The 26,990-nt window shown below is 48.1% G+C and overlaps 1 protein-coding gene across 1 annotated transcript in view; it reads left to right on the top strand.

Moving 5' to 3' along the window:
• Window positions 1–26,990, top strand: part of corin (corin, serine peptidase) — a gene marked incomplete at both ends in the record, with an annotated part of 87,923 nt that overhangs the window by 38,834 nt on the left and 22,099 nt on the right. Inside the window, 4 exons of the mRNA XM_080742291.1 lie at window positions 7,810–7,935; window positions 14,833–14,934; window positions 16,780–17,011; window positions 20,037–20,182. Of these exons, the coding sequence (XP_080598417.1) occupies window positions 7,810–7,935; window positions 14,833–14,934; window positions 16,780–17,011; window positions 20,037–20,182 (606 nt within the window). The remainder of the gene's footprint in view (window positions 1–7,809; window positions 7,936–14,832; window positions 14,935–16,779; window positions 17,012–20,036; window positions 20,183–26,990) is intronic.

The raw sequence follows: 26,990 nt of genomic DNA, 5'->3' as shown, positions 1-26,990 counted from the left end.
GGCATGGCTTGGCGATCCGCAGTGGCAGTGGGTCCAGGTGACTGCTGTCTATCTGAGCCCACGGATCCTCTGCGCTTCTCCTGGCGGTTGTCTCCCTTGCGGCGGGCATCGCGATGGTCACGGTCATTGTAGTATGGCTTGAAGGACCTGGGTGCCACACCCTTGGGGTCACGAGCAGGTGCTCCGGGGCCCCTAACACCCCCTCTGGCACCATGGTTCTTCTCAAGTGCAGCCACAGCATCATCGGATGGCCACACTTTGGAGTCTCGAGTAATATCTCGAATTCCCTGGGAATTCTTCTCCCACTTTCCCCGGATCATCCTGGGGCCCAAGATGGCTTCCAGGATGCCGAAGCGGTTTCGCCCTGCTGCCTGGGTCTCGATAGTAGCCCACACTTCGCCGGACTGGTAGCGTAGGTTGTTTTGCATGACCCTGTAGGTGGTCATGCACACAGGAACGATGGAGCGCCAGTTGTTTCCCACCAAGCGGCTGTAGATCACCGACCGCTTGATGGAAACAGTTTTCAGCAGCACGTAGGTCTCCCAGGTGGGTGTCAGGAACGGCTCTTTGTTGGACATATGCCCTCTGCGGATGCCCACGATGTCCTCCCAGACCTGGGGGATTTTCAGGCTGTCATCGGCGATTTTAGCACCTTTAGTATTATACAGCTGCATTCTGGGCATCTCAGCCTCCTCGTCGTCTGAGTTGGTATCGGCAGGAGGAGGAATTACTACTCTCCAGACTGCCCCTCCTTCGGATCCAGAGGACTCAGAATGTTCATCCATTGGAGCTGGAGTGGTGGCTCCACTCCGGTCCTCCTCCGGTTGGCCCTCGGAAAGTAAGTCATTCTCCGCAGGATCCATAGCAAGAAGAGTGTCGTCGTCCATGTCATCCAGGCTGATGATCTGCTCTTGTCTCTCGCTGGCCATGGCTAGGTCGTAGATGGGTTTAAATTCTTCACGAAGAATATCAAGTGCCTGAGCAACGTCCATATAACAGCCAATGGGAGTTATGTCCAGAGCCAGCCTGAGGGGCTCCTTTAATGCAGCTCCTCAGGCCATGACTCCTCCTCTATGGGAGGGGACGCCCCTCCCTCTGAGCTCCTCCTCTCTTTGTACACATCCATTTTCGGCATGTCCTAGAGAGCTCTGCCCACGCCCCCTAAGAGGCCCAGGCGGTACAGTACTGAGAACAAGATAAGTCATCCCAGTAACATCAAACAGGGTATAGCCCATTTGAGCACACCTGCAATGATTCTCCTTCTATGCAGTACATATAGCGCATATGGTTTCAAAGGACAGGGGGCCATATTCTTGGGGTCACAGTCAGGACCCCTAACACCCCCTCTGGCATTTGCATTCGGCTAGGGCAATGCCCAACCATGAGCAAGAACATCTGACCACAGCTTCAGTGGTCATAACAGGATAGGCTGCCAGGACGATGCACAGTCCATACAGGACGTAGCACCGCGGGCAAACCAATGCTCAACATCCCCTGGGCCCCTCCTTGGGCCCAAAGGTGAAGGCCTCGCCACCAGGGCGAAGGAGAGGCTTGCATGAAGCCTTCCCTGGCCAACTTCACCACACCATCGGATACGCCTAACCGGCGCTGGCACTCTTTCCAACTCCACTGTCCCCGATTGGCGGGGACCGTCCTGGCGCTACACAGATCAACACTTCATGTCTGGCACACTCCAAGGCACAGGGCATCTCCTTACGAGAACCAACAGTTACCTGCCCCATGCCTGGCGTAACCTCTCCATTCCTAACTAGGGGTTTACAACCCGAAGCTTCGGCCATTTCTCAGTGCTCACCTGGTCTTGCGAACTTGGTCTATATGCACTATTCCCGAGTTCTCCAACCTAAGCCTATGTGGGCCAAGAACCTCAGCAACCGTGTCTTTGAATTCACACTTCTTGCTGGGGTTTCCTGGCAGGGGTTTTCGCAGCACCCAAACGGCTTCACTTGTGCGGAAAGGACAAGAGATACACGTGTTATCTCTGGACACACATCTCTTCTCCTCCCTAGCAAGGTTGACCGATTGGTGCAAATGCAGGAGAGAGGAAAGCCCATCCCCAGAGCTCTCCATGTCCCCCTTAAAGATCTGTTCTTTCACTGTGCGAACAGCTTTTTCCGCCACACCGTCAGTCTTTGCCCGGTGGGGGACCGAATATTCTACCTGAATACCTTCGTCCTCCAGCAAAGACTTAACGCTTGTGTTCGTAAAATAAGTCGCATTGTCCATTCGCAGGAACTGTACCCCGTCCTCTTCCCGTAGGAATTGGGATATACAGTGGCAAATGATCGCCGCGGTGGGTGTCTTGATAGGGTACACCCTTATGGTTCCAGGCCCGTTATCAGCGATAACTAGCCCGTGTTTGTGTCCTTTCCGCGTCGTCTGAGACATAGGTCCAAACACGTGTGCGGAAAAGTGTGTGCCCGCTATGGGCACTGCGATCTGCCCCGGAGGTACAGATTCAGGTTTTGTGCCTCTAACCAGGGCACAGCGCTCGCAGGCCTTACGCACTGCGATAGCTCTTTGCCGGGCCTTCGGGATCAGCAAATCTTGTGTCCGTAGATACCTGAGTAACCTTTGGCTGCCCACGTGGCCGAGACCCACATGAATCGTCCGGATTATGTGATCAGCCTCGTCCTCGGGCACTTCCACTACATCGCCCTTACCCCCTGCCCGTGGCAGGACCAGGCGCAGTCGTTTTAGTCCAACGGCATTGGCCAGCTGCCTGCGCTGGGCTATGGCATCCACTCCCCTGTTACCGGTGAAGTGAACGCCTTCGCCACCCGTATGGTTCTTAATCCATTTCCATGAGAGCCTCATGTCTTTGGATTGCTCCACTATGAGAGCCCAGAGTTCACCGTGGGCCATGGGACTGCCTGAGCTCGTCTCATAGCCCTTAGCTAGCCAGGACTCCAGATTCTCAGCCCCGCCTTGGAAGCCATAGTCTCTATCAGTTACTATCAACAGCTTGTGGACATGCTTAACCCTGGCTGTGATAATTCCCTCCATTATGGCTGTTACCTCGGCCATCTGGGCCGAACCGTCTATCCATCCTGAAGATGATTTCACGGTCTTGTCCTTATGTTTAAGGATAAATGCCCATTTGGCACGGTTGCCGTCGGGCTTCTGCTGGCTCCCGTTGGTGTACAGGACCCATGGGGGTATCGTGATCAGCAGAGTTATTTCTAGCCGATCATCAGGCAAGCCTTGAAACACCTCCATGAAGCACCAGATGCTGAGGGCTTGGTCATAGTCCCACGTACCCGTTCCAAACAGGGTCATGACTATGTTATATATCTGCATGTCATAGGCTTGTGCAAATAGCTTGCCATAGTATGCCAGCAGGATCGACTTTTGGCGTTCCTCACTGGTGCCTCTAGTAATTTTTTGCATAACCATGGTGATAATACCATGATATTTTCTCTGGGAAAGCTGGTATGGTGCACATACCAATATCTCCCCATTCTCTAGTTTCCGGTTTGGCCGGGCCTCCACCGTGCGTCGGCACCATGTGTCATACCCTTGACCTGCACCGTGTGCTACAGCTGCAGCCATGCCTGCAGTATTTTCTAGATCCCTATTTGTGAGGTTCACCACAAAAGGTCTCTCTCCCTCGGGCATGTGTCTTTCGAACCTCTCGGTATAAACCTTGAGCTTCAACATTCGCTCGGGGGTAATGGTGTGCGTCCTGGCTGGGATCCGCCAGGAGAAAGCATCTAGCTTCTGAGGCGGTGGAGGAAACCTCCCCTCTCGCTCAGGTTCAGCTCGTTTCCCTTCGTTTGTCAGGGGGTCCCATTCTAGGCCTCCGGCCCCTGTGGGGCTGGAAAGCCAGGGAAGGGGAGCTGTAGGGCCAGCTCGCGTTGCTCCAGGGTTCCAATTCAGCAACCCTTGGTGATCAGGATATGCGTCCCCCGCACTGGATTCGTAGCGGGCTGCGGCTCCTCCGTTATGCAGGACTACTGAGGTCATTACGCCATTACTGTCGTAGTCACCGCTGTTGACATCTCCCTCCCAAGAGTCCACCGATGGGGGTGCCATGGTGCCAGCCAAGGGAGTGGGTGAGGCAGACCTTGCCCCGCCAACCGCTTCCGAAAAAGCGTTATCTGTGGCGGTGGGATAGGCAGAGTCCATGCCTGAAACTTTTTAGGTTGGTCGCAAAGGTTGTTATAATATTATTAGATGTTCTCAACTGCTATTTTATCTAGTTCCTGATGGAGATGTTTTTACCGATTTACTGGCCGTCGGCTGTACGGACCGACCTCCACTTCACTCTGTTCAAAATCTCCGACGCTGTGGGGAGTTTTGTGGATAAAAGCACTTAAGCCTTGATAATATTAACTATCCTTTACTTCTGTAGTAAATAACCATACTCCAAGGGTCTCTCGGCTATTCTTTATGTGGCAGTGGACACGAATTTAATTAATCAATTACTAATCAATAATCAATAATCAATAATCAATCAATGCCCACCCAGGGACGCCATGTAATGAGCTTGAGTTACTGAGTACTCTTCCACCTTTTAAAGTACTCCTCACGCCGCCCGGAACCCTCAGTAGGTTTGCTAGGCCCACAAAGTTACCAGATCTTTTTTAACAAAACACTGTCACTAACACTACACTATACCTTTAAGTTTACAAACAGGTGTTCTAACCTTTCTCATTTGTATAAACCTACTATTACTGTATATACATATACATTTCTCTGAATAAAGATTTGAACTATCTATGAGACCCTCTTTAACTGGTGAATATTATTACTTTTCTGCAGCAACTATTTATTTTAGAGACCAGGCGACACACCTTAACTGTAGAAACGTAGACCGTAGGTCTGAATGGAGAATGCCAAAACCACAAAGACAGTATAAAGTGTGAAACTGTTCAACCTTGTAGCTTCCTGCCAGGGGCCTGGAGAAAAGCAGCTTGACTTATTCAGTACAAAGAGCCCACTGTGGACATATCGTCCGTCCGGTTAGGGTTGGGAATTTGTACCTTATTGTCCGCCAAGCATACCCAGCTGACACCTGCCCGCGCAGTGTCAGCCTTCTGAGAAGGTGAAAAGACTTTTAACTTAAGAAAATACATTTGTTGATTCTTACCAAAAAGTCTAACTCAGCTCCACAGCCAGAAGTTGCTTTGAGTGCCCTGCAGGTACTAACACCTCTCTCCCATGGACGCGGTGTACTCCCCCGAAGGGGAGTTAAAAAGTCTAAACCTTAAGAGTTGTAAACTCTTGAAAATGAATTCAGACAGACACCAAGCAAAAGTGAATAAAAAGCTTTAGTGAAATAAAAACAGTTACAAATTATAAGCTCACCAATACAGAAATTGGCGATGAGAATTAACAAAAGAAGTACGATATAAGTACTCAACTAAACAGAGTCAAACTCTCTCTAAGTAGACAAAAAGGAACTGAAGCGAGCCACGGCGACACAACCTTTTATAGTCCGTCCCGTCGCGTCATCTCAATAGGATTACACACACAGAGCTTTGGTTCAGCACACACACATGGGCACGCGTACATGTGCTAACATGCACGAACATGCACGATGTTTCGCAATGGAGACGGTCCAAGGCCAGACAGTCCAAGGCCAGGCCACGTGAATTTGGGGAGTCATCCCGTTCACATGTTAGAAGCCACCGTGTTGTCCTTTACTCCCTCAAGAAGCGGTATCTCATGTTGGCAGTAAGGAGATAACGGTTCGTTAGCGCGGTCCAGGAATGTCCGGGAGTCTATGATACAGCCTGACACCAAGGCTGTTTCTCGCAGGTGCAGGCAATGAAGCGGCTAGTGTAAGCAGTATGTCATGTTCTGAACTATGAGTACATTCAGTTTTTAACCTTTACCCATGTCAGTGAAAAAACACGTATATACGTAGCTTTTGCATGCACATACAGTATAGCAGAAATACCGTATACAGTATATCAGAAATCAACAGCCTATGTTTAAATGAGGCATTTCTATATATGCAGTATATATGCATCTACAGTACTAGCACACTAAATGCAAAATGTATGTCCCTTTTCATTGATTAACATACAGAGAATATATTGGGCCATAACATTATTTCTTCATCAGCTCACTGGCGAGAAACGTGGTTTCGTTTCTCCTTCCTCTTCCCTGCTTGCTTCTCCGTGTGTGCAGAGGTCACAGGGGTGGTGGGTGCCTGAGCTGGAGCCGGCGCTGGAGCGGGTGCCGGGTAGAGTGGTTGTAGGTTTTGCATGGGGAAAAAGGCCATGTGAGGCCCGAGCTGTGCCACCGGAGCCTGCATCTGCTGCAGGGGTTGTTGTTGGGGTGTTGGGGGTGGTGGCATGGCTTGGCGATCCGCAGTGGCAGTGGGTCCAGGTGACTGCTGTCTATCTGAGCCCACGGATCCTCTGCGCTTCTCCTGGCGGTTGTCTCCCTTGCGGCGGGCATCGCGATGGTCACGGTCATTGTAGTATGGCTTGAAGGACCTGGGTGCCACACCCTTGGGGTCACGAGCAGGTGCTCCGGGGCCCCTAACAATAATATAATATAATATAATATAATATAATATAATATAATATACAAGACTGATGAGACCAACTGTTGTAAGTTATTATAATATAATATAATATAATATAATATACAAGACTGATGAGACCAACTGTTGTAAGTTATTATAATATAATATAATATAATATAATATAATATAATATAATATAATATAATATAATATAATATACAAGACTGATGAGACCAACTGTTGTAAGTTATTATAACTAGACCTTACCCGTTCGAAGATATGTGCTCCAAAATATGTGCAGAGTGTGGGCTGTGGGGAAAGTTACTGTAACTGGTATGTGCGTGAGAATATGTGGGAGCATCATAATGTAAGGAGCAGCTCATGGAGGAGTGTATATTTATGATGGATACAAATAATTTAACAGCAAATTTAGGTGAATAGAAGTATGGGGATGAATGCGCTTGCTTTTCATACCCGTTGGAAGATGAGACACACATCAAACTCACCTGGTGAAAGCGAGAGAGAAGAGAGAAAGAGAAAGAGAGAGAGAGAGAGAGAGAGGGAGAGAGAGAGAGAGAGAGAGAGAGAGAGAGAGAGAGAGAATGCACATTCCTGTGAGAGAGAGGGGTGTGTGTGTGTGTGTGTGTGTGTGGGGCTACAGATCCCATGGCCTGGAGGAACGGACCGTAACCTTGACAACAGGCTAAGAAAACGCTAATAAACAGCTTTAATTTGGGAGAAATGAAATTTGGGCTCCGTCACCGTTGGTATAATGCTAATGGCCAACACCATGTGAACTTTGGGATCAGTTGCTGAAGCGAGTGAATAGATAAACGTAGATAAGCGTGAGTGTTAGAGCGTGAGTGAGTGAGTGAGTTAGAGCGTTAGAGTGTGAGTTCGCTCCTTTAATGGTTAGATATAATATAATTTAATATAATATAATATAATATAATATAATATAATATAATATAATATAATACAAGACTGATGAAACCAACTGCTGTAAGTTATTATAAAATAATATAATATAATTCCAGTAAGACTCCCTAATCGAGAGATAAGCGACCGTCAGGTCACAGCGTGATTTTAGGCCAAAATCTGTAGGAGCAGTGTCCAAAAATGTGTTTGAAAAAATCGGCCTGATGGTGGCGCTATATGGGACAGATGCATGTTGATGAGATGAGTGTAGACATACTGTGTACCGATTTGCGTGATTTTAGGGCAAAATCTGTAGGAGCAGTGTCCAAAAATGTGTTATTAAAGGAGTTAAGAGGTTTTGACCAGACAGTTTCGATATGTGTTTGTTACAGCGTGCAGCAGCCAGGGTCTGGTCCAGTGTGAGGACGGTCAATGCGTTCCTCCAGCATTTCGTTGTGACGGAGAAGAAGACTGCAGAGACGGCAGCGATGAGAGACACTGTCTGACTGACACACCTGGTAATGACCTGTCAATCACTCTGTCTGTCTGTCTGTCTGTCTGTCTGTCTGTCTGTCTGTCTGTCTGTCTGTCTGTCTGTCTGTCTGTCTGACTGTCTGTCTGTCTGTCTGTCTGACTGTCTGTCAGGTAATGTATCCATCGTAGCTGTTCTGACATCACAACGATGTTGCAAATGACTTCCATCCTTGTCCCTTTCATGCCCATATCTGGAGATCCCTGATGTTATCAATATTAAGCCTGAGGCAGATGTCGCTGTTACACATGGACAGGACACTTATAGACTGTTACACATGGACAGGACACTTATAGACTGTTACACATGGACAGGACACTTATAGACTGTTACACATGGACAGGACACTTATAGACTGTTACATATGGACAGGACACTTATAGACTGTTACACATGGACAGGACACTTATAGACTGTTACACATGGACAGGACACTTATAGACTGTTACACATGGACAGGACACTTATAGACTGTTACACATGGACAGGACACTTATAGACTGTTACACATGGACAGGACACTTATAGACACTTATAGACTTATGTTACACATGGACAGGACACTTATAGACACTTATAGACTTATGTTACACATGGACAGGACACTTATAGACATTTCACAAACTCATCAAATGAATAACCAACTAAAACCCAGGCTTCATACATAGCAGATTACATCATCATAACAATACAACCTAAGATACAACATTGACCTCACATCTTAACTTATTAAGTGCAGATCCCGCGAATACTCGCGAAATATTAAAAGGTATCTAGAGTGCCGAACCCGCGATGTTGCACGAAATATACTGTATATACAGTAAAGCTGGCACTGGCTACCTACCGTCCGGTGAAAAACCCTTGGCACGGGTGAAGTCGCCGACATCATCATCGCGCATCCACGTGCACACAAAGGTGATCCCATCCCATTGAAACCAACGGTCTTTCTCATCTTTACAGTCCATTTTCTCCAAAAAACACTTTTGATGCCAAGGATGGCATTGGATTCTGGCTAAAATAGCACAAGCATGAAGGCATCCATCTTCCACCCCTGTTTACGTTTGGGACCAGAACTAGTTCCATCTTCCATCATTGTTTACGTTTGGGACCAGAACTAGTTCCATCTTCCATCATTGTTTACGTTTGGGACCAGAACTAGTTCCATCTTCCATCATTGTTTACGTTTGGGACCAGAACTAGTTCCATCTTCCATCATTGTTTACGTTTGGGACCAGAACTAGTTCCATCTTCTATCATTGTTTACGTTTGGGACCAGAACTAGTTCCATCTTCCATCACTGTTTACGTTTGGGACCAGAACTAGTTCCATCTTCCATCACTGTTTACGTTTGGGACCAGAACTAGTTCCATCTTCCATCACTGTTTACGTTTGGGACCAGAACTAGTTCCATCTTCCATCACTGTTTACGTTTGGGACCAGAACTAGTTCCATCTTCCATCATTGTTTACGTTTGGGACCAGAACTAGTTCCATCTTCCATCATTGTTTACGTTTGGGACCAGAACTAGTTCCATCTTCTATCATTGTTTACGTTTGGGACCAGAACTAGTTCCATCTTCCATCACTGTTTACGTTTGGGACCAGAACTAGTTCCATCTTCCATCACTGTTTACGTTTGGGACCAGAACTAGTTCCATCTTCTATCATTGTTTACGTTTGGGACCAGAACTAGTTCCATCTTCCATCACTGTTTACGTTTGGGACCAGAACTAGTTCCATCTTCCATCACTGTTTACGTTTGGGACCAGAACTAGTTCCATCTTCCATCATTGTTTACGTTTGGGACCAGAACTAGTTCCATCTTCCATCACTGTTTACGTTTGGGACCAGAACTAGTTCCATCTTCCATCACTGTTTACGTTTGGGACCAGAACTAGTTCCATCTTCCATCACTGTTTACGTTTGGGACCAGAACTAGTTCCATCTTCCATCATTGTTTACGTTTGGGACCAGAACTAGTTCCATCTTCCATCATTGTTTACGTTTGGGACCAGAACTAGTTCCATCTTCCATCACTGTTTACGTTTGGGACCAGAACTAGTTCCATCTTCCATCATTGTTTACGTTTGGGACCAGAACTAGTTCCATCTTCCATCATTGTTTACGTTTGGGACCAGAACTAGTTCCATCTTCTATCATTGTTTACGTTTGGGACCAGAACTAGTTCCATCTTCTATCATTGTTTACGTTTGGGACCAGAACTAGTTCCATCTTCTATCATTGTTTACGTTTGGGACCAGAACTAGTTCCATCTTCCATCATTGTTTACGTTTGGGACCAGAACTAGTTCCATCTTCCATCATTGTTTACGTTTGGGACCAGAACTAGTTCCATCTTCTATCATTGTTTACGTTTGGGACCAGAACTAGTTCCATCTTCCATCATTGTTTACGTTTGGGACCAGAACTAGTTCCATCTTCCATCATTGTTTACGTTTGGGACCAGAACTAGTTCCATCTTCCATCATTGTTTACGTTTGGGACCAGAACTAGTTCCATCTTCTATCATTGTTTACGTTTGGGACCAGAACTAGTTCCATCTTCCATCATTGTTTACGTTTGGGACCAGAACTAGTTCCATCTTCTATCATTGTTTACGTTTGGGACCAGAACTAGTTCCATCTTCCATCATTGTTTACGTTTGGGACCAGAACTAGTTCCATCTTCTATCATTGTTTACGTTTGGGACCAGAACTAGTTCCATCTTCTATCATTGTTTACGTTTGGGACCAGAACTAGTTCCATCTTCTATCATTGTTTACGTTTGGGACCAGAACTAGTTCCATCTTCTATCATTGTTTACGTTTGGGACCAGAACTAGTTCCATCTTCTATCATTGTTTACGTTTGGGACCAGAACTAGTTCCATCTTCCATCATTGTTTACGTTTGGGACCAGAACTAGTTCCATCTTCCATCATTGTTTACGTTTGGGACCAGAACTAGTTCCATCTTCCATCATTGTTTACGTTTGGGACCAGAACTAGTTCCATCTTCTATCATTGTTTACGTTTGGGACCAGAACTAGTTCCATCTTCCATCATTGTTTACGTTTGGGACCAGAACTAGTTCCATCTTCTATCATTGTTTACGTTTGGGACCAGAACTAGTTCCATCTTAGATCATTGTTTACGTTTGGGACCAGAACTAGTTCCATCTTCTATCATTGTTTACGTTTGGGACCAGAACTAGTTCCATCTTCTATCATTGTTTACGTTTGGGACCAGAACTAGTTCCATCTTCCATCATTGTTTACGTTTGGGACCAGAACTAGTTCCATCTTCTATCATTGTTTACGTTTGGGACCAGAACTAGTTCCATCTTCTATCATTGTTTACGTTTGGGACCAGAACTAGTTCCATCTTCTATCATTGTTTACGTTTGGGACCAGAACTAGTTCCATCTTCCATCATTGTTTACGTTTGGGACCAGAACTAGTTCCATCTTCCATCATTGTTTACGTTTGGGACCAGAACTAGTTCCATCTTCCATCATTGTTTACGTTTGGGACCAGAACTAGTTCCATCTTCTATCATTGTTTACGTTTGGGACCAGAACTAGTTCCATCTTCCATCATTGTTTACGTTTGGGACCAGAACTAGTTCCATCTTCTATCATTGTTTACGTTTGGGACCAGAACTAGTTCCATCTTCTATCATTGTTTACGTTTGGGACCAGAACTAGTTCCATCTTCTATCATTGTTTACGTTTGGGACCAGAACTAGTTCCATCTTCTATCATTGTTTACGTTTGGGACCAGAACTAGTTCCATCTTCTATCATTGTTTACGTTTGGGACCAGAACTAGTTCCATCTTCCATCACTGTTTACGTTTGGGACCAGAACTAGTTCCATCTTCTATCATTGTTTACGTTTGGGACCAGAACTAGTTCCATCTTCCATCATTGTTTACGTTTGGGACCAGAACTAGTTCCATCTTCTATCATTGTTTACGTTTGGGACCAGAACTAGTTCCATCTTCCATCATTGTTTACGTTTGGGACCAGAACTAGTTCCATCTTCCATCATTGTTTACGTTTGGGACCAGAACTAGTTCCATCTTCCATCATTGTTTACGTTTGGGACCAGAACTAGTTCCATCTTCTATCATTGTTTACGTTTGGGACCAGAACTAGTTCCATCTTCTATCATTGTTTACGTTTGGGACCAGAACTAGTTCCATCTTCCATCATTGTTTACGTTTGGGACCAGAACTAGTTCCATCTTCCATCATTGTTTACGTTTGGGACCAGAACTAGTTCCATCTTCCATCATTGTTTACGTTTGGGACCAGAACTAGTTCCATCTTCTATCATTGTTTACGTTTGGGACCAGAACTAGTTCCATCTTCCATCATTGTTTACGTTTGGGACCAGAACTAGTTCCATCTTCCATCATTGTTTACGTTTGGGACCAGAACTAGTTCCATCTTCCATCATTGTTTACGTTTGGGACCAGAACTAGTTCCATCTTCTATCATTGTTTACGTTTGGGACCAGAACTAGTTCCATCTTCCATCATTGTTTACGTTTGGGACCAGAACTAGTTCCATCTTCCATCATTGTTTACGTTTGGGACCAGAACTAGTTCCATCTTCTATCATTGTTTACGTTTGGGACCAGAACTAGTTCCATCTTCTATCATTGTTTACGTTTGGGACCAGAACTAGTTCCATCTTCTATCATTGTTTACGTTTGGGACCAGAACTAGTTCCATCTTCTATCATTGTTTACGTTTGGGACCAGAACTAGTTCCATCTTCTATCATTGTTTACGTTTGGGACCAGAACTAGTTCCATCTTCTATCATTGTTTACGTTTGGGACCAGAACTAGTTCCATCTTCTATCATTGTTTACGTTTGGGACCAGAACTAGTTCCATCTTCTATCATTGTTTACGTTTGGGACCAGAACTAGTTCCATCTTCCATCATTGTTTACGTTTGGGACCAGAACTAGTTCCATCTTCTATCATTGTTTACGTTTGGGACCAGAACTAGTTCCATCTTCTATCATTGTTTACGTTTGGACCAGAACTAGTTCCATCTTCCATCATTGTTTACGTTTGGGACCAGAACTAGTTCCATCTTCTATCATTGTTTACGTTTGGGACCAGAACTAGTTCCATCTTCTATCATTGTTTACGTTTGGGACCAGAACTAGTTCCATCTTCTATCATTGTTTACGTTTGGACCAGAACTAGTTCCATCTTCCATCATTGTTTACGTTTGGGACCAGAACTAGTTCCATCTTCCATCATTGTTTACGTTTGGACCAGAACTAGTTCCATCTTCTATCATTGTTTACGTTTGGGACCAGAACTAGTTCCATCTTCTATCATTGTTTACGTTTGGGACCAGAACTAGTTCCATCTTCCATCATTGTTTACGTTTGGGACCAGAACTAGTTCCATCTTCCATCATTGTTTACGTTTGGGACCAGAACTAGTTCCATCTTCCATCATTGTTTACGTTTGGGACCAGAACTAGTTCCATCTTCTATCATTGTTTACGTTTGGGACCAGAACTAGTTCCATCTTCCATCATTGTTTACGTTTGGGACCAGAACTAGTTCCATCTTCCATCATTGTTTACGTTTGGGACCAGAACTAGTTCCATCTTCTATCATTGTTTACGTTTGGGACCAGAACTAGTTCCATCTTCTATCATTGTTTACGTTTGGGACCAGAACTAGTTCCATCTTCTATCATTGTTTACGTTTGGGACCAGAACTAGTTCCATCTTCTATCATTGTTTACGTTTGGGACCAGAACTAGTTCCATCTTCTATCATTGTTTACGTTTGGGACCAGAACTAGTTCCATCTTCTATCATTGTTTACGTTTGGGACCAGAACTAGTTCCATCTTCTATCATTGTTTACGTTTGGGACCAGAACTAGTTCCATCTTCTATCATTGTTTACGTTTGGGACCAGAACTAGTTCCATCTTCCATCATTGTTTACGTTTGGGACCAGAACTAGTTCCATCTTCTATCATTGTTTACGTTTGGGACCAGAACTAGTTCCATCTTCTATCATTGTTTACGTTTGGACCAGAACTAGTTCCATCTTCCATCATTGTTTACGTTTGGGACCAGAACTAGTTCCATATTCTATCATTGTTTACGTTTGGGACCAGAACTAGTTCCATCTTCTATCATTGTTTACGTTTGGGACCAGAACTAGTTCCATCTTCTATCATTGTTTACGTTTGGACCAGAACTAGTTCCATCTTCCATCATTGTTTACGTTTGGGACCAGAACTAGTTCCATCTTCCATCATTGTTTACGTTTGGGACCAGAACTAGTTCCATCTTCTATCATTGTTTACGTTTGGGACCAGAACTAGTTCCATCTTCTATCATTGTTTACGTTTGGGACCAGAACTAGTTCCATCTTCTATCATTGTTTACGTTTGGACCAGAACTAGTTCCATCTTCCATCATTGTTTACGTTTGGACCAGAACTAGTTCCATCTTCCATCATTGTTTACGTTTGGGACCAGAACTAGTTCCATCTTCTATCATTGTTTACGTTTGGGACCAGAACTAGTTCCATCTTCTATCATTGTTTACGTTTGGACCAGAACTAGTTCCATCTTCCATCATTGTTTACGTTTGGACCAGAACTAGTTCCGGGTCAATCTCCAACATCGTCAAGTAGGAACGATGAACAATTAACCCTTTCATATCGGTGCACGAGATCAGTTAAGAGGCCACAGGCACCATCACTTTAGTCTAATCCACTATTAACCTGTGTGTGCGTGCGTGCATGCGTGCGTGTGTGTGTGTGTGTGTGTGTGTGTGTGTGTGTGTGTGTGTGTGTGTGTGTGTGTGTGTGTGCGCGTGCGTGCATGCGTGTGCGTGTGCAGCTCAGAAGGTGTGTGTTCCCGGTCAGAGCAGCTGTTCGTCTACTTCCTGTTCCCCGGTGTGTGGGGGAGGAGCCAACCCCGCCTGTAACCACGGCAACTGTAGTAAGAGACACACACACACACACACACACACACACACACACACACACACACAGATATACATTATCTAACTATTAGGGTGCGTTCGGAAATGTGCACTCAACGCACTGGTGTGTCATGTTGTTGTCTGTTTAATCCATAGACTGTATAAAAGATATGGACAAAGCGAAGCCATTGGTTTCTATGCAGCGCAAATGACACAATATGGGTCCTTGGCATGGGTGTTGCCATCATAGATTGTAAAGGCACCAGAGGATGCTATTGGCTGCCAACGGTCACGTGGAACCGCAGGGATACATGGGAGAATGTGGTCGAAGCCTCCCGAAATACAGCACACGAAGAAGAACACAGCCGGCTGGTATCAGTTTAGTTGGCCACGCCCCCCGCAACTTTATCATCAATTTTAACATAAATGGGACCTTATTTTCACAAAACGCATATCATCGTGATTGAAAGGCAATTTTTAACTAGCGATAGGAACCATAAAGTATTCATGAAAATGTTAATTAAGGTTAGAACACGAAAGGGGAAAATGAATGGGGTCCAATGGAGAACAATTCTTTTTGCAACCGGCCAGGGGGAAAACAGCGCAACTAGCGGCCAACCATAGGAAGTTTTAGTTCCGTATTGGAGTCATTTTAAATCGGCGGAACTATGCCCCTGGTCTATTCTGTGCACTTGGTGCGTTGTCGTTGGGAAATCCAGTGCGCGGCGCACCGGTGTGCTGAGTGCACGCACTGAACGACCCTACTCAGAAGATGGGTTTTGGTGGTGTGGTGCGGCAGTGCTGTGTTTTGATTGGTTGGTTTTCATGGCGCTGACTTGACCGCAGCGGTGAACAATGGGGGAAATGATCGCAAAATAATGCAGCATTTGTAGCTTAATTGGTCGTTTGGTCGTCGTTTCAATAACATTACTAGTAAGACGCCTCAAGGCGACGGTCGCGCCATGTCTTGGACGTCTGGCCAGTGATGTATATCGGACCAGTTCCCCATATATGGACATGAGGTCCTGTTAGATATGGGCTTAATATTGATGACATCAGGGATCTCCATATATGGGCATAGAGTGGTTCCCGTGACATCACAACATACAATCCCTTTTATGCCCATATATGGAGATCCCTGCTCTGATTATCTGACATCACTGTGATGTCACAGTGATGTGTCAGGGGAACCACAGTGTCAGGCGTTACACGTATACATACGGACAAGCTGTGCCGGTTCTGACAGTACACTTTGACCTATGCAATGATTTAAAGCATGCCCTCAACCACTGAAATAAGAATCTCTAAAACAATAGAAAGCAGTAAATGAAAACATTGTAACACTCATCTTCTCTTTTCTCTAATTACAATCTAAAATATGAACCCTTGTTGTAAAAAACTAAAGTTGTCCTTTAAGTCAATGAATTTCTAATGGCTAACCCTAACCCTGTCATTCTCTCTCTCGCTTTCTCTCTCCCTGCCTCTCTCTCTGTCATTCTCTATGTCTCTCTCCCTCTCTCTCTCTCCCTCCATGTCATTCTCTATGTCTCTCTCTCTCTCCCTCCATGTCATTCTCTATGTCTCTCTCTCTCTCCCTCCATGTCATTCTCTATGTCTCTCTCTCTCCCTCCATGTCATTCTCTATGTCTCTCTCTCTCTCCCTCCATGTCATTCTCTATGTCTCTCTCTCTCTCCCTCCATGTCATTCTCTATGTCTCTCTCTCTCTCCCTCCATGTCATTCTCTATGTCTCTCTCTCTCTCCCTCCATGTCATTCTCTATGTCTCTCTCTCTCTCCCTCCATGTCATTCTCTATGTCTCTCTCTCTCTCCCTCCATGTCATTCTCTATGTCTCTCTCCCAGGCCAGTGTGAGCCCATCACTCTAGAGTTGTGTATGAACCTGCCGTACCATCAGACCAGCTTCCCTAACTTCCTGGGTCACCAGTCCCAGAGGGAGAGCTCTGTGTCCTGGGAGAGTTCTCTGTTCCCTGCTCTGGTCCAGACCGGCTGCTACCAGTACCTCATGTTCTACGCCTGCACCTTGCTGGTCCCCAAGTGTGACCCCGACACCAACCAGAGGGTCCCACCATGCAGGTGAGACCCTTTCATTGTCCTATACAACCAGAGGGTCCCACCATGCAGGTGAGACCCTTTCATTGTCCTATACAACCAGAGGGTCCCACCATGCAGGTGAGACCCTTTTATTGTCCTATACAACCAGAGGGTCCCACCATGCAGTTGAGACCCTTTTATTGTCCTATACAACCAGAGGGTCCCACCATGCAGTTGAGACCCTGTTATTGTCCTATACAACCAGAGGGTCCCACCATGCAGTTGAGACCCTTTTATTGTCCTATACAACCAGAGGGTCCCACCATGCAGTTGAGACCCTTTTATTGTCCTATACAACCAGAGGGTCCCACCATGCAGTTGAGACCCTTTTATTGTCCTATACCAGTAAGACTCCCTAATCGGGAGATAAGCGACCGTTGGTCGCTTATCTCCTGTCACACTGCTGACATCAGTATGACATCACACCGTACACAAATGACCCTTATATAAGACCGGCATTATCTACCGACAGATTAGTAACAAGATGTCAAAATCATTGAAGGTTTACCCTACTAACCAACTGTTTACCATAGCAACCATGTTTTTTACCTTAGCAACCAACTGTTTACCCTAGCAACCAACTTTTTACCACAGCAACCATGTTTTTTTTACCCTAGCAACCAACTGTTTACCCTAGCAACCAATTGTTTACCATAGCAACCATGTTTTCTTACCCTAGCAACCAACTGTTTACCCTAGCAACCAACTGTTTACCATAGCAACCATGTTTTTTACAGGGCCTGGGATTGATGACATCAGAAATCTCCATATATGGGCATGAAAGGGATTTTGTTTCTGGAAATATGTCTGTGGGGTGCCACATTTGGAATAAAACACTTACATCACACATCTGGATATCCATACAGCCCATCTAGTTTGCCTGTGTCCATTTATGCCCATATATCTGATGACATTGGGACAATGATCTCCATATATGGGCATAAAACTTATGTTAATTAGTAAAGCCTGGGGATCTCCATATATGGGCATGAGGGGTACCCTAAAAGGGCATCATCTGGGAATAGCAAATATAGTTATCCTAGAAAGTGAAAATCTTACATCAAAGGCCATAACTACCTACCTACCACCATACTGCATTCCTCATTAAACTACCTACCAGTAAGATGCCTAAGGGAGAAAAGCAAAGGGCGAGGTTGCACCATTTCTTGGTCTTCTGGCCAGTGATGTATATCGGACCATTTAACCATATATGGAGACATCTGGTACCCAAAGATATTCACAGATATGGGCTTAATATTGATGACATAAGGGATCTCCATATATGGGCGTAAAAGGGATTTGGTTCCCCTGGCATCACAGGGATCTCCATATATGGGCATAAAATGGATTTGGTTACCCTGGCAACACGGGGATCTCCATATCTCCATATATGGGCATAAAAGGGATTTGGTTCCCCTGGCATCACAGGGATCTCCATATATGGGCATAAAAGGGATTTGGTTCCCCTGACATTACAGTGATGTCAGTGGCTGGTTCTACAGAGGGGATCTCCATTTATGGGCATAAAAAGGAATGTATGTATGATGATGTCAGATATCATAGACGTCATAGGACTTTCACATAACGAATAACTGAGTAAGCATGTAAACCCGTAAAATCTATATTTGGGCATGGCTGATTTATGACCTCATCATGATGACACGAGCAAACACAGCTGAATTGTATAAATGATCAGTGCAGAAACCAACAGAAGTATTTGACCAAGACTCTTCGATTTAAACATCAACAAAGGTGTGACGTTTGTTGATGGTCACGTGTGACGTGTGACGGACGGACGGACGGACGGACGGACGGACGGCCGGTGGAGGTTTTCATAGTAAACTGCTCCCTGACGGTCGCAACAACCAGAGGGTCCCACCATGCAGGTGAGACCCTGTTATTGTCCTATACAACCAGAGGGTCCCACCATGCAGGTGAGACCTAGCCTCGGAAACCCAGGCTTCATTAGGCGCTCGGAAGAAAATGAAGCCTGGGCGTTCCCATTAGAATCACTGTTGGAGGAAGTGTAGATTTTCCCTAACCAATCAGAGTGCAGAGGGGCGTTGCACGGAATGTGTTGACGTCATGACGCAGCTGCGTTCGTTGAGCACGGGGGAGGAGGAGGAGGAGCAGAGGGGGGAGGGGGGAGGAGAACACATGCTATTGGCTGGAGACTTAAGGTGAGACTCGCCGCGCCCGCCCATTTGCCCACACGAACTGCTCCGAGTTAGACTAGTGTGGGTGAGACCCTGTTATTGTCCTATACTAACCAGAGGGTCCCACCATGCTGCGAAGGTCGCATGAGCCGACTCGGCGCCGTTAGAAGTTGTAAACCAAACCAGGGGGTCTAGAATAGTAGCCTAAAGCGAAACACACACTGAACGCGGAGGCGACATGGAGGCGACGTGGAAGCACTGCATCAAAACATAAGGCTCCATTATTTTCAATGAACTAACCCACACCGGCGGCGTCAGACGCGCGCAGCCGCGGGTCTGCCGCCTCGCATGCCGCTACGCCACTGTTCTATTTTTCCAGCGTTGCCGCGTGGTGAACATGTTCTCCCATGGTTCTCCCCACCGGGGGAAATGGATGTGCTGTGTGGCAGAGCGCCGCGTCCAGTTGGGGTTACCGCGCGGTACTTCACGTGCGTCGATACCGCGACGCGACGCTGCACAGCCGCCCGCTTCCAGTGTGTGCTCCCCTTCACCCCTCCATCCTACACTTTCAGTATGACTAACTAAATATATTATTGAAGTCTCCATGGTGTGAGTAATCAATAGGGGTTGTTGTTGTTCTGTATGTTAGTGTGTGTGCTCCCCTTAAATCTTTGTCACCCAGACTTTCGCCGCCTCCGCATGGTCCAAGTGAACACAGCGGAGCACTCCCTACCTCCGGTTCAGCCAATCACAAGCTTCCGCAGGCGGATATTACCTTAACCGAGACTGTGTTTTGAAACACACGCTGTGAGTCGGTGCTAAGCATTGTGGGATTGTTTCTTCTTCTTCAGGTCTTTGTGTCGGAGCGCTAAGGAGCGATGTGAGTCGGTGCTAAGCATTGTGGGTCTCCAGTGGCCGGAGGACTCCGACTGCAGCCAGTTCCCAGAAGACACTGCAAACTCCACTTCCTGTTTACTTCCTGTTGCTGGAGTAGACGGTATGATGACCTGTGTGTGTGTGTGTGTGTGTGTGTGTGTGTGTGTGTGTGTGTGTGTGTGTGTGTGTGTGTGTGTGTGTGTGTGTGTGAGAGAGAGTGTGTGTGTGTGTGTGTGTGTGTGTGTGTGTGTGTGTGTGTGTGTGTGTGTGTGTGTGTGTGTGTGTGTGTGTGTGTGTGTGTGTGTGTGTGTGAATATGAGAAATAGAGGTTCTATTTCATCCCTCCTGACCGCCAGAGGCGGTGCTTTAAGCACTGAATGATTCCCTTCGCGCATGCGCAGTCGAGCATTAATATCAACAACGTCACGACGTGACCCCGGGATGAACCGGAAGAGATTATATCTTCCATCGTTCATCGGGGGTTCAGTCCCTTTTTCTTTCTCGCGCGCGCAGGTTGTGATCTGCGACGAGCCATATTATTACTAAATTCTACAAGTCGCTGGTAGTTCCGCGACCGTTAAGGTCGGAGCAGCGGATTCGCCCTCCAGGAGCTGCGACTTGTTACTTTACGTTTTCTCCTATTGAAGAGTGCCGAGGTAAGTCCCATTGTTTACAACCTGTGTTTGGAAAAGCCGCGTTCGCGCCGCTTCCCTCGGGCATACGGTTGACAGTGATGTCGTGAACGTAGCGTTCCGACAAGCTGGTGCTTCATCTGTCGATCTGTTAATGAGCTAAAGCTAAGGCTATACGGCAAGCGTTTTTGCTGCCTGCTTCTGTTAAGTTGTGAGTTAAAGTCTAACTGCACTGTTGACGACGGTAAGCGTCTGCGCTGCCCGCTTTGTATTGTTTAAGTTTTGTATAATTTAAGATATAGACATAGTGCTAATAACGGCAAGCGTTATCGCTGCCTGTTTTCAGTTAACGTTCAGCGCTGGCTGACTTTGTTTGGTAAGCTAGAGTGAGTATAGGCTACCACCGACGACGGTGAGTTATCGATACGGCAAATGTTAGCGTTGCCTGTTTTTTCATATTGTTATTGCTGTATACTCTCTGTGAGTTAAGGTTTAACCGCGGCAAGCGTCTGCGCTGCTTGTTTTGTTTGTTAGTTGATAAAGCTAACGCATAGCCATAGTGCTAGCAACGGCAAGCTACTGCTGCCTGTTTCTGTTTATATTCGCTTGTAAAGCTAACGCATAGCCATTGTGCTAACAACGGCAAGCTACTGCTGCCTGTTTTCAGTTTGCGTTATCAGCACGCTACGTCAAGCGTTAGTGCTGCTGTGTTGTGTATTCTTGTCTGCTGAATTAAAGTTGTTACAGCTGGATTACTAGAGAAGGCAAGCGTTAACGCTGCCTGTTTCTTTTTCGTACGGCTAACCTGTTTTGTCAGCGGGACTTTGTGTTGTTTGCTGGTGCAGGCGGCGTTCGCGCCACCTCCCCCCAGCCCACGGCACCCTGAGTTAGGCAGCAAGCTGCGTCCGCGCCCTGTGCTGTACTACTAGTTGGTGTGGTTGCATCCCATCCAGTATGCATAATTCCCACCACTGTACTGAATGTCAGGCCTCTCTCCACCCGGAGGATGGCCATGATTTATGCCCAATGTGCCTCGGCCTCGACCATCTGAGGGAGGCACTTGAGGGAAATCCATGCATGAACTGTAGTTACATGCCAAGGACAGTCAGGGAGGCCAGGCTGGCAGAGGTGGAACATCCCCTCCCTGCGGGCCAAGGGGCCTCATCTAGAGCTGGGCGCTCAAAGCGCCGGGCCGATGCAGCTGCTACTGCCACTGCTGGCCCTCCCACTAAAAGGAAGTCGAAATCAGACCGCCGACTGGCATCGAAGGTCTGCGAATTATCCACAGAGCTGGAGCGCATGAGAGCAATGCTCATCCGCCAGTCGGAGGAGTCCTCAGAGCGTGCCCGGGTGCCTGCGCAGCAAATGCCACACCTTCTCCCAGAGGACGATGCACTTTCACTGGCTGCATCCGCCAGTGACTTTCAAGAGTATGATGATCAGGATGGGGACAACGTCTCCCTGTCCCAGTCCTCGGATCAAGACTCCCGCTCCTCTGCCCAGTCTTCACTGCTGGAGACTGAGGATAGCTCCATGCGGGCCATTTTGCGCTCGGCTCTGGAGCGCCAAAATCTGACCATACCACAACAGGCGGATGCAGCCCCTGCAAGCCGCTTTTTCCCGCGCAGGCCAACTTCCACAGCATTTGCTGTTCCACATGCAGAGGATTACATACGGGAGCTGCAGGCCTGTTGGAGAGATACCAAGGCCTGCTCCCGCCTTTCTGCTGACGGCCGTACGCTGGCAGCCATGCATGACACAGAGCGTCTCGGCCTGGATGCCATGCCAGGGGTTGAGACCAATATTGCCGCCCTTGTCATTCCCCCTGGTGAGGTGGTGCGTAGGGACATGAGATGTCCTCGCCCACAGTGTAGACAGACGGACGACCTACTTATTAGGGGTTATAACGCGGGAGCGCGTGCCGCCAGGATCGGCAACTCCATGTCACACCTCCTGCTTGCCCTCTCTACATCGCTGCAGGAAGCCAACACAAATGCAGCCACAGCCACCGACGCAGGCACTACCACAGACCCCATTACGTTCTGTGATGCGTCTCTAGAGGCTTTTGGGTTGCTTACTCGGGAACTTGGAAGGATGATGTCCACCATGGTCCAAGCCCGTCGCCAGGTCTGGCTCTCCCAGGCTAGGATAGGCGAGAGGTCCAGAAGAACCCTCCGCGGCCTCCCAGTGGAACCGGGAACGGTATTTGGGCCGGGTGCTCAGCAGGCACTGGACCAGACCATCCAGGCAGGGCAGACCAGACAGCAGTGGCTGAGTCTGCAGCAGAACTATGGGTCTTCCAGCAGGCATCCCTCTGGCAGGGGCAGGGGTTCCTCGGCTGCTCCGGGAACTCGCTTTCCACCAGTCTACCCTAGGGACCAGGGGCCTCAGCACATGCAGACCCGTAGCTCTCGGGGGACCAGCCACTTTCCCCCTAGGCAGTTTCGCGCCCCGGACCCTGGTAGACTCCCTCCCAGGGCCCCTAGGGGCCGGGGGGGCAGGCACTGAGACCGGGGGGCCGGCCGTCGGATACTTTTCCCATCAGCAGCTCAATCAATGGGCTGCTCAAGCTTCGGACCCATGGGTGGTTGCCACCTTAACCCACGGGTACAGGCTTCAGTTCCGACGCCGTCCCCCCACAGCCAGCCGGGTCAAAATGACCATCATAAGCAACCCGGCAAAGGCGCTCGCACTAGACCAGGAGCTATCCGCCCTCCTGGCCAAGGGCGCCATCGAGGAAGTAGATCCTCTGCAGGACCCCAACGGGTTCTACTCGACCTACTTTCTTGTGACAAAGAAGACCGGCGGTTTCCGTCCTGTCCTAGACCTGAGGATACTGAACAGGTACCTGAAGGTCTTACCTTTTCATATGTTGACCGGGGCAGACGTAGTGCGCACCGTCGTACGCGACGAGTGGTTCACGTCAATAGATCTAAAAGACGCATACTTTCATGTCCCCATCGCCAGGCAACATCGGCAGTTCCTGCGATTCGCGTACAAAGGTCGCCACTGGCAGTTCAGGGTGCTCCCCTTCGGGCTCTCCCTCTCCCCAAGGGTATTCACCAGGGTTGTGGCAGCAGCTCTCCAGCCCTTGCAGTCCCGAGGCATGAAAATTCTCCCCTACCTCGACGACTGGTTGATCTGTGCAGTTTCCCGGGCGCAGGTAGCAGACGACACGGCACGCCTCCTGTCCCACGCAGCCTGCCTAGGACTGAAGGTAAATCTAAAAAAAAGCAACCTTACTCCTTGCCAATGCACAGTCTTTATCGGTCTGTCCATAGACACAGTAACCATGACGGCCCGTGTGTCCCCCCGTCGGGTGGACGACATCATGAGGTCACTAACACGTTTCAGAAGAGGCAGGCGGCTGCCGTTTCTGATTTATCTCCGGCTATTGGGCCGGTTAACTTCTGCTGCGGCTGTTGTGCCGCTAGGCCTGCTCTCGCTGCGCCCTCTGCAGAGGTGGCTCAACAGCTTTCGCCTCGATCCAGAGCGAGACCGGCGCGTAGAGATTACGGTGGCAAGACAGTGCCTCCTCGCCCTGTCTTTTTGGAGAGACAGGGCCTACATCTCAAGGGGTGTCCCTATGGGTTCCATCCCGTCCCGCAGGGAGCTAGTTACCACCGACGCCTGCCCGTTAGGCTGGGGCGCGGTGTGGCAGGGCAGGACGGCTCAGGGGCAATGGTCCGAGGCCGACTGCACGAAGCACATCAACGTGCTAGAACTGAAAGCGGTGCATCTTGCCCTGAGGTACTTTATACCGTACCTCAGGGGCAGACATGTCCTCGTCCGATCGGACAATACCTCGACGGTATACCATATAAACCACCAGGGTGGGACCAAGTCCGCTCAACTGCTGCAGGTTGCCACGGACCTCCTGCAGTGGGCAGCCCCCCGTCTAGCCAGCCTACGGTCTATCTTCATCCCAGGGGAGAGGAACCAGGTAGCGGACTTCCTCTCCCGCCAGAGTCCTCCATCGGGGGAGTGGCGCCTTCACCCAGACGTGGTGCAAGCCATCTGGGGGCGCTTTGGCAGGGCAGAGGTGGACCTGCTCGCCTCAAGAGCGTCAACCCACTGCCCGCTCTGGTTCTCCTTAGCGGAGAAGGACAGTCCTCTGGGCCAGGATGCACTGGCCCACCCCTGGCCAGAGGTCCTGCTGTATGCTTTTCCCCCTCTACCTCTAATTCATCAGGTACTTCACAGAGTAGTTCAGGGGAGTCACACAGTCCTTCTGGTGGCTCCCTTCTGGCCGGGGAGAGTATGGTTTCCTCTCCTTCACCAACTCTGCCGCGGGTCACCATGGCGCCTCCCCGGCAGGAAAGACCTGCTCTCGCAGTTAGGGGGCAGGATTTGGCATCCCGACCCGCAACGCCTCCAACTCTGTGTCTGGCCGTTGGTCGGCCCGATCCACTGCTGAGCAGCTGTTCACAAGCGGTTCAAAACACAATCTTGAACGCAAGAGCACCATCCACCAGGTTGCAGTACAAGAACAGGTGGACACTGTTCTCCAGGTGGTGCAGGGAGAAGAGGGAGGATCCGGTGCACTGTTCGGTGCCCATAATCCTGGACTTCCTCGAATACCTCCTGGACAAAGGCCTGACCCCATCTACCCTAAAGGTATACATGGCAGCTATTTCCTGTCATCACGTCAGGGTGGACAACAGCACAGTGGGGAGCCATTACCTGGTGTCCCAGTTCCTAAAGGGAGCTCAGAGGGACCGTCCTCAGAGAGCTCCTAGATCCCCGTCATGGGACCTTAATGTAGTGCTGAGTGCCCTTTGCGGGCCTCCGTTTGAGCCCTTGGCACAAGCAGAGCTCAAGTGGCTGTCATACAAGACAGCCTTCCTGCTGGCTATTACATCTGCCAAGCGTGTCAGCGAGCTGCACGCACTATCAACCAGCGACACATGTCTCAGGTGGAATCCGGACGGGTCAGGTGTCACCCTGTGGCCCAACACAGCCTTCCTTCCCAAGGTGTTGGCAACAGCCCACCTCAACCAGCCTATTAGGCTGGCCCAGTTTAACCCTCCTCCAGGTGAGCAGACGGACCAGCTGAAGCTGTGTCCTGTGCGGGCCCTGAGGTCCTATTTAGGGGCTACCACACGCATCCGGCGATCGGAGCAGTTGTTCCTCTGCCATGGTGGCGCTAATAAGGGCCATGCCCTCTCCAAACAGCGCCTGTCGCACTGGGTAGTCGACACCATCACCCATGCATATCAGATAAGTAATCGCCCCAGACCACCGGGTGTGCACTGTCACGAGACCAGGAGTGTCTCCACCTCCTGGGCTGCCCTGAGGGGTGTGCCCCTCGAGGAGATATGTGCCGCCGCCTCTTGGACCTCAGCAGGCACCTTCTCGAGGTTCTATAGAGTAAATGTGGCCACTCCCCACCCATTGGGTGTGGTCCTCCTCCCGGAAACCTCTGATTCGACTGTTTAAGGTTTGTAATCAGGGTTCCTCGTGACTTTGTTGGTACAAGTCATTCAGTGCTTAAAGCACCGCCTCTGGCGGTCAGGAGGGATGAAATAGAACGAAAGTTACGTATGTAACTACGGTTCTATGAATCCCGAATGACCGCCAGAGCGCTCAGTCACTCGGAACCCTCGCGTTCTTGCGAGAAAGTTCTGTAGGGACTGAACCCCCGATGAACGATGGAAGATATAATCTCTTCCGGTTCATCCCGGGGTCACGTCGTGACGTTGTTGATATTAATGCTCGACTGCGCATGCGCGAAGGGAATCATTCAGTGCTTAAAGCACCGCCTCTGGCGGTCATTCGGGATTCATAGAACCGTAGTTACATACGTAACTTTCGTTTTGATGAACCATTTATTGGAGGAAAATGAAGTCTGTTAGACTTTAATAAAGATTTAATTATAATTCAATTACGTTAAAGATGATTAAGATGGATTGATAATAATTTAATTATGATTAAGCCTATGTAATGTTTCATAAGTGTACACATTGTTTGTTTAGTTGTGCACCTGCATGTGCTGCGCCGAACAACACAACCGATCTACAAGCTCACTCACGATTGTGGGCTTTGTCGGCTGGATTGTGAGCTTGTAGATCAGCTCTGCCCGGTGCTTGTAGATCAGCTATTTGTCAGTGTGTGACACCATTGTGTAACTACATACTGTTGTTTCCTGTTGACATTGGCACATTTCACCAAGGTTTTTTCATCTCACTGACGTCACTTTGTCTGCTGACCTCACTCAGCAACGTAATAAATAGAAAATAAACAAAAATAAAAATAAAACAATTCACAGGAGGCAAGCAGTGATCACCCCATGATGTG

The sequence above is a fragment of the Nannobrachium achirus genome (assembly GCF_963921795.1).
Source record: "Nannobrachium achirus genome assembly, chromosome: 14".
Lineage (NCBI taxonomy): Eukaryota > Metazoa > Chordata > Actinopteri > Myctophiformes > Myctophidae > Nannobrachium > Nannobrachium achirus.
This window is presented reverse-complemented; position numbering and strand designations above follow the sequence as displayed.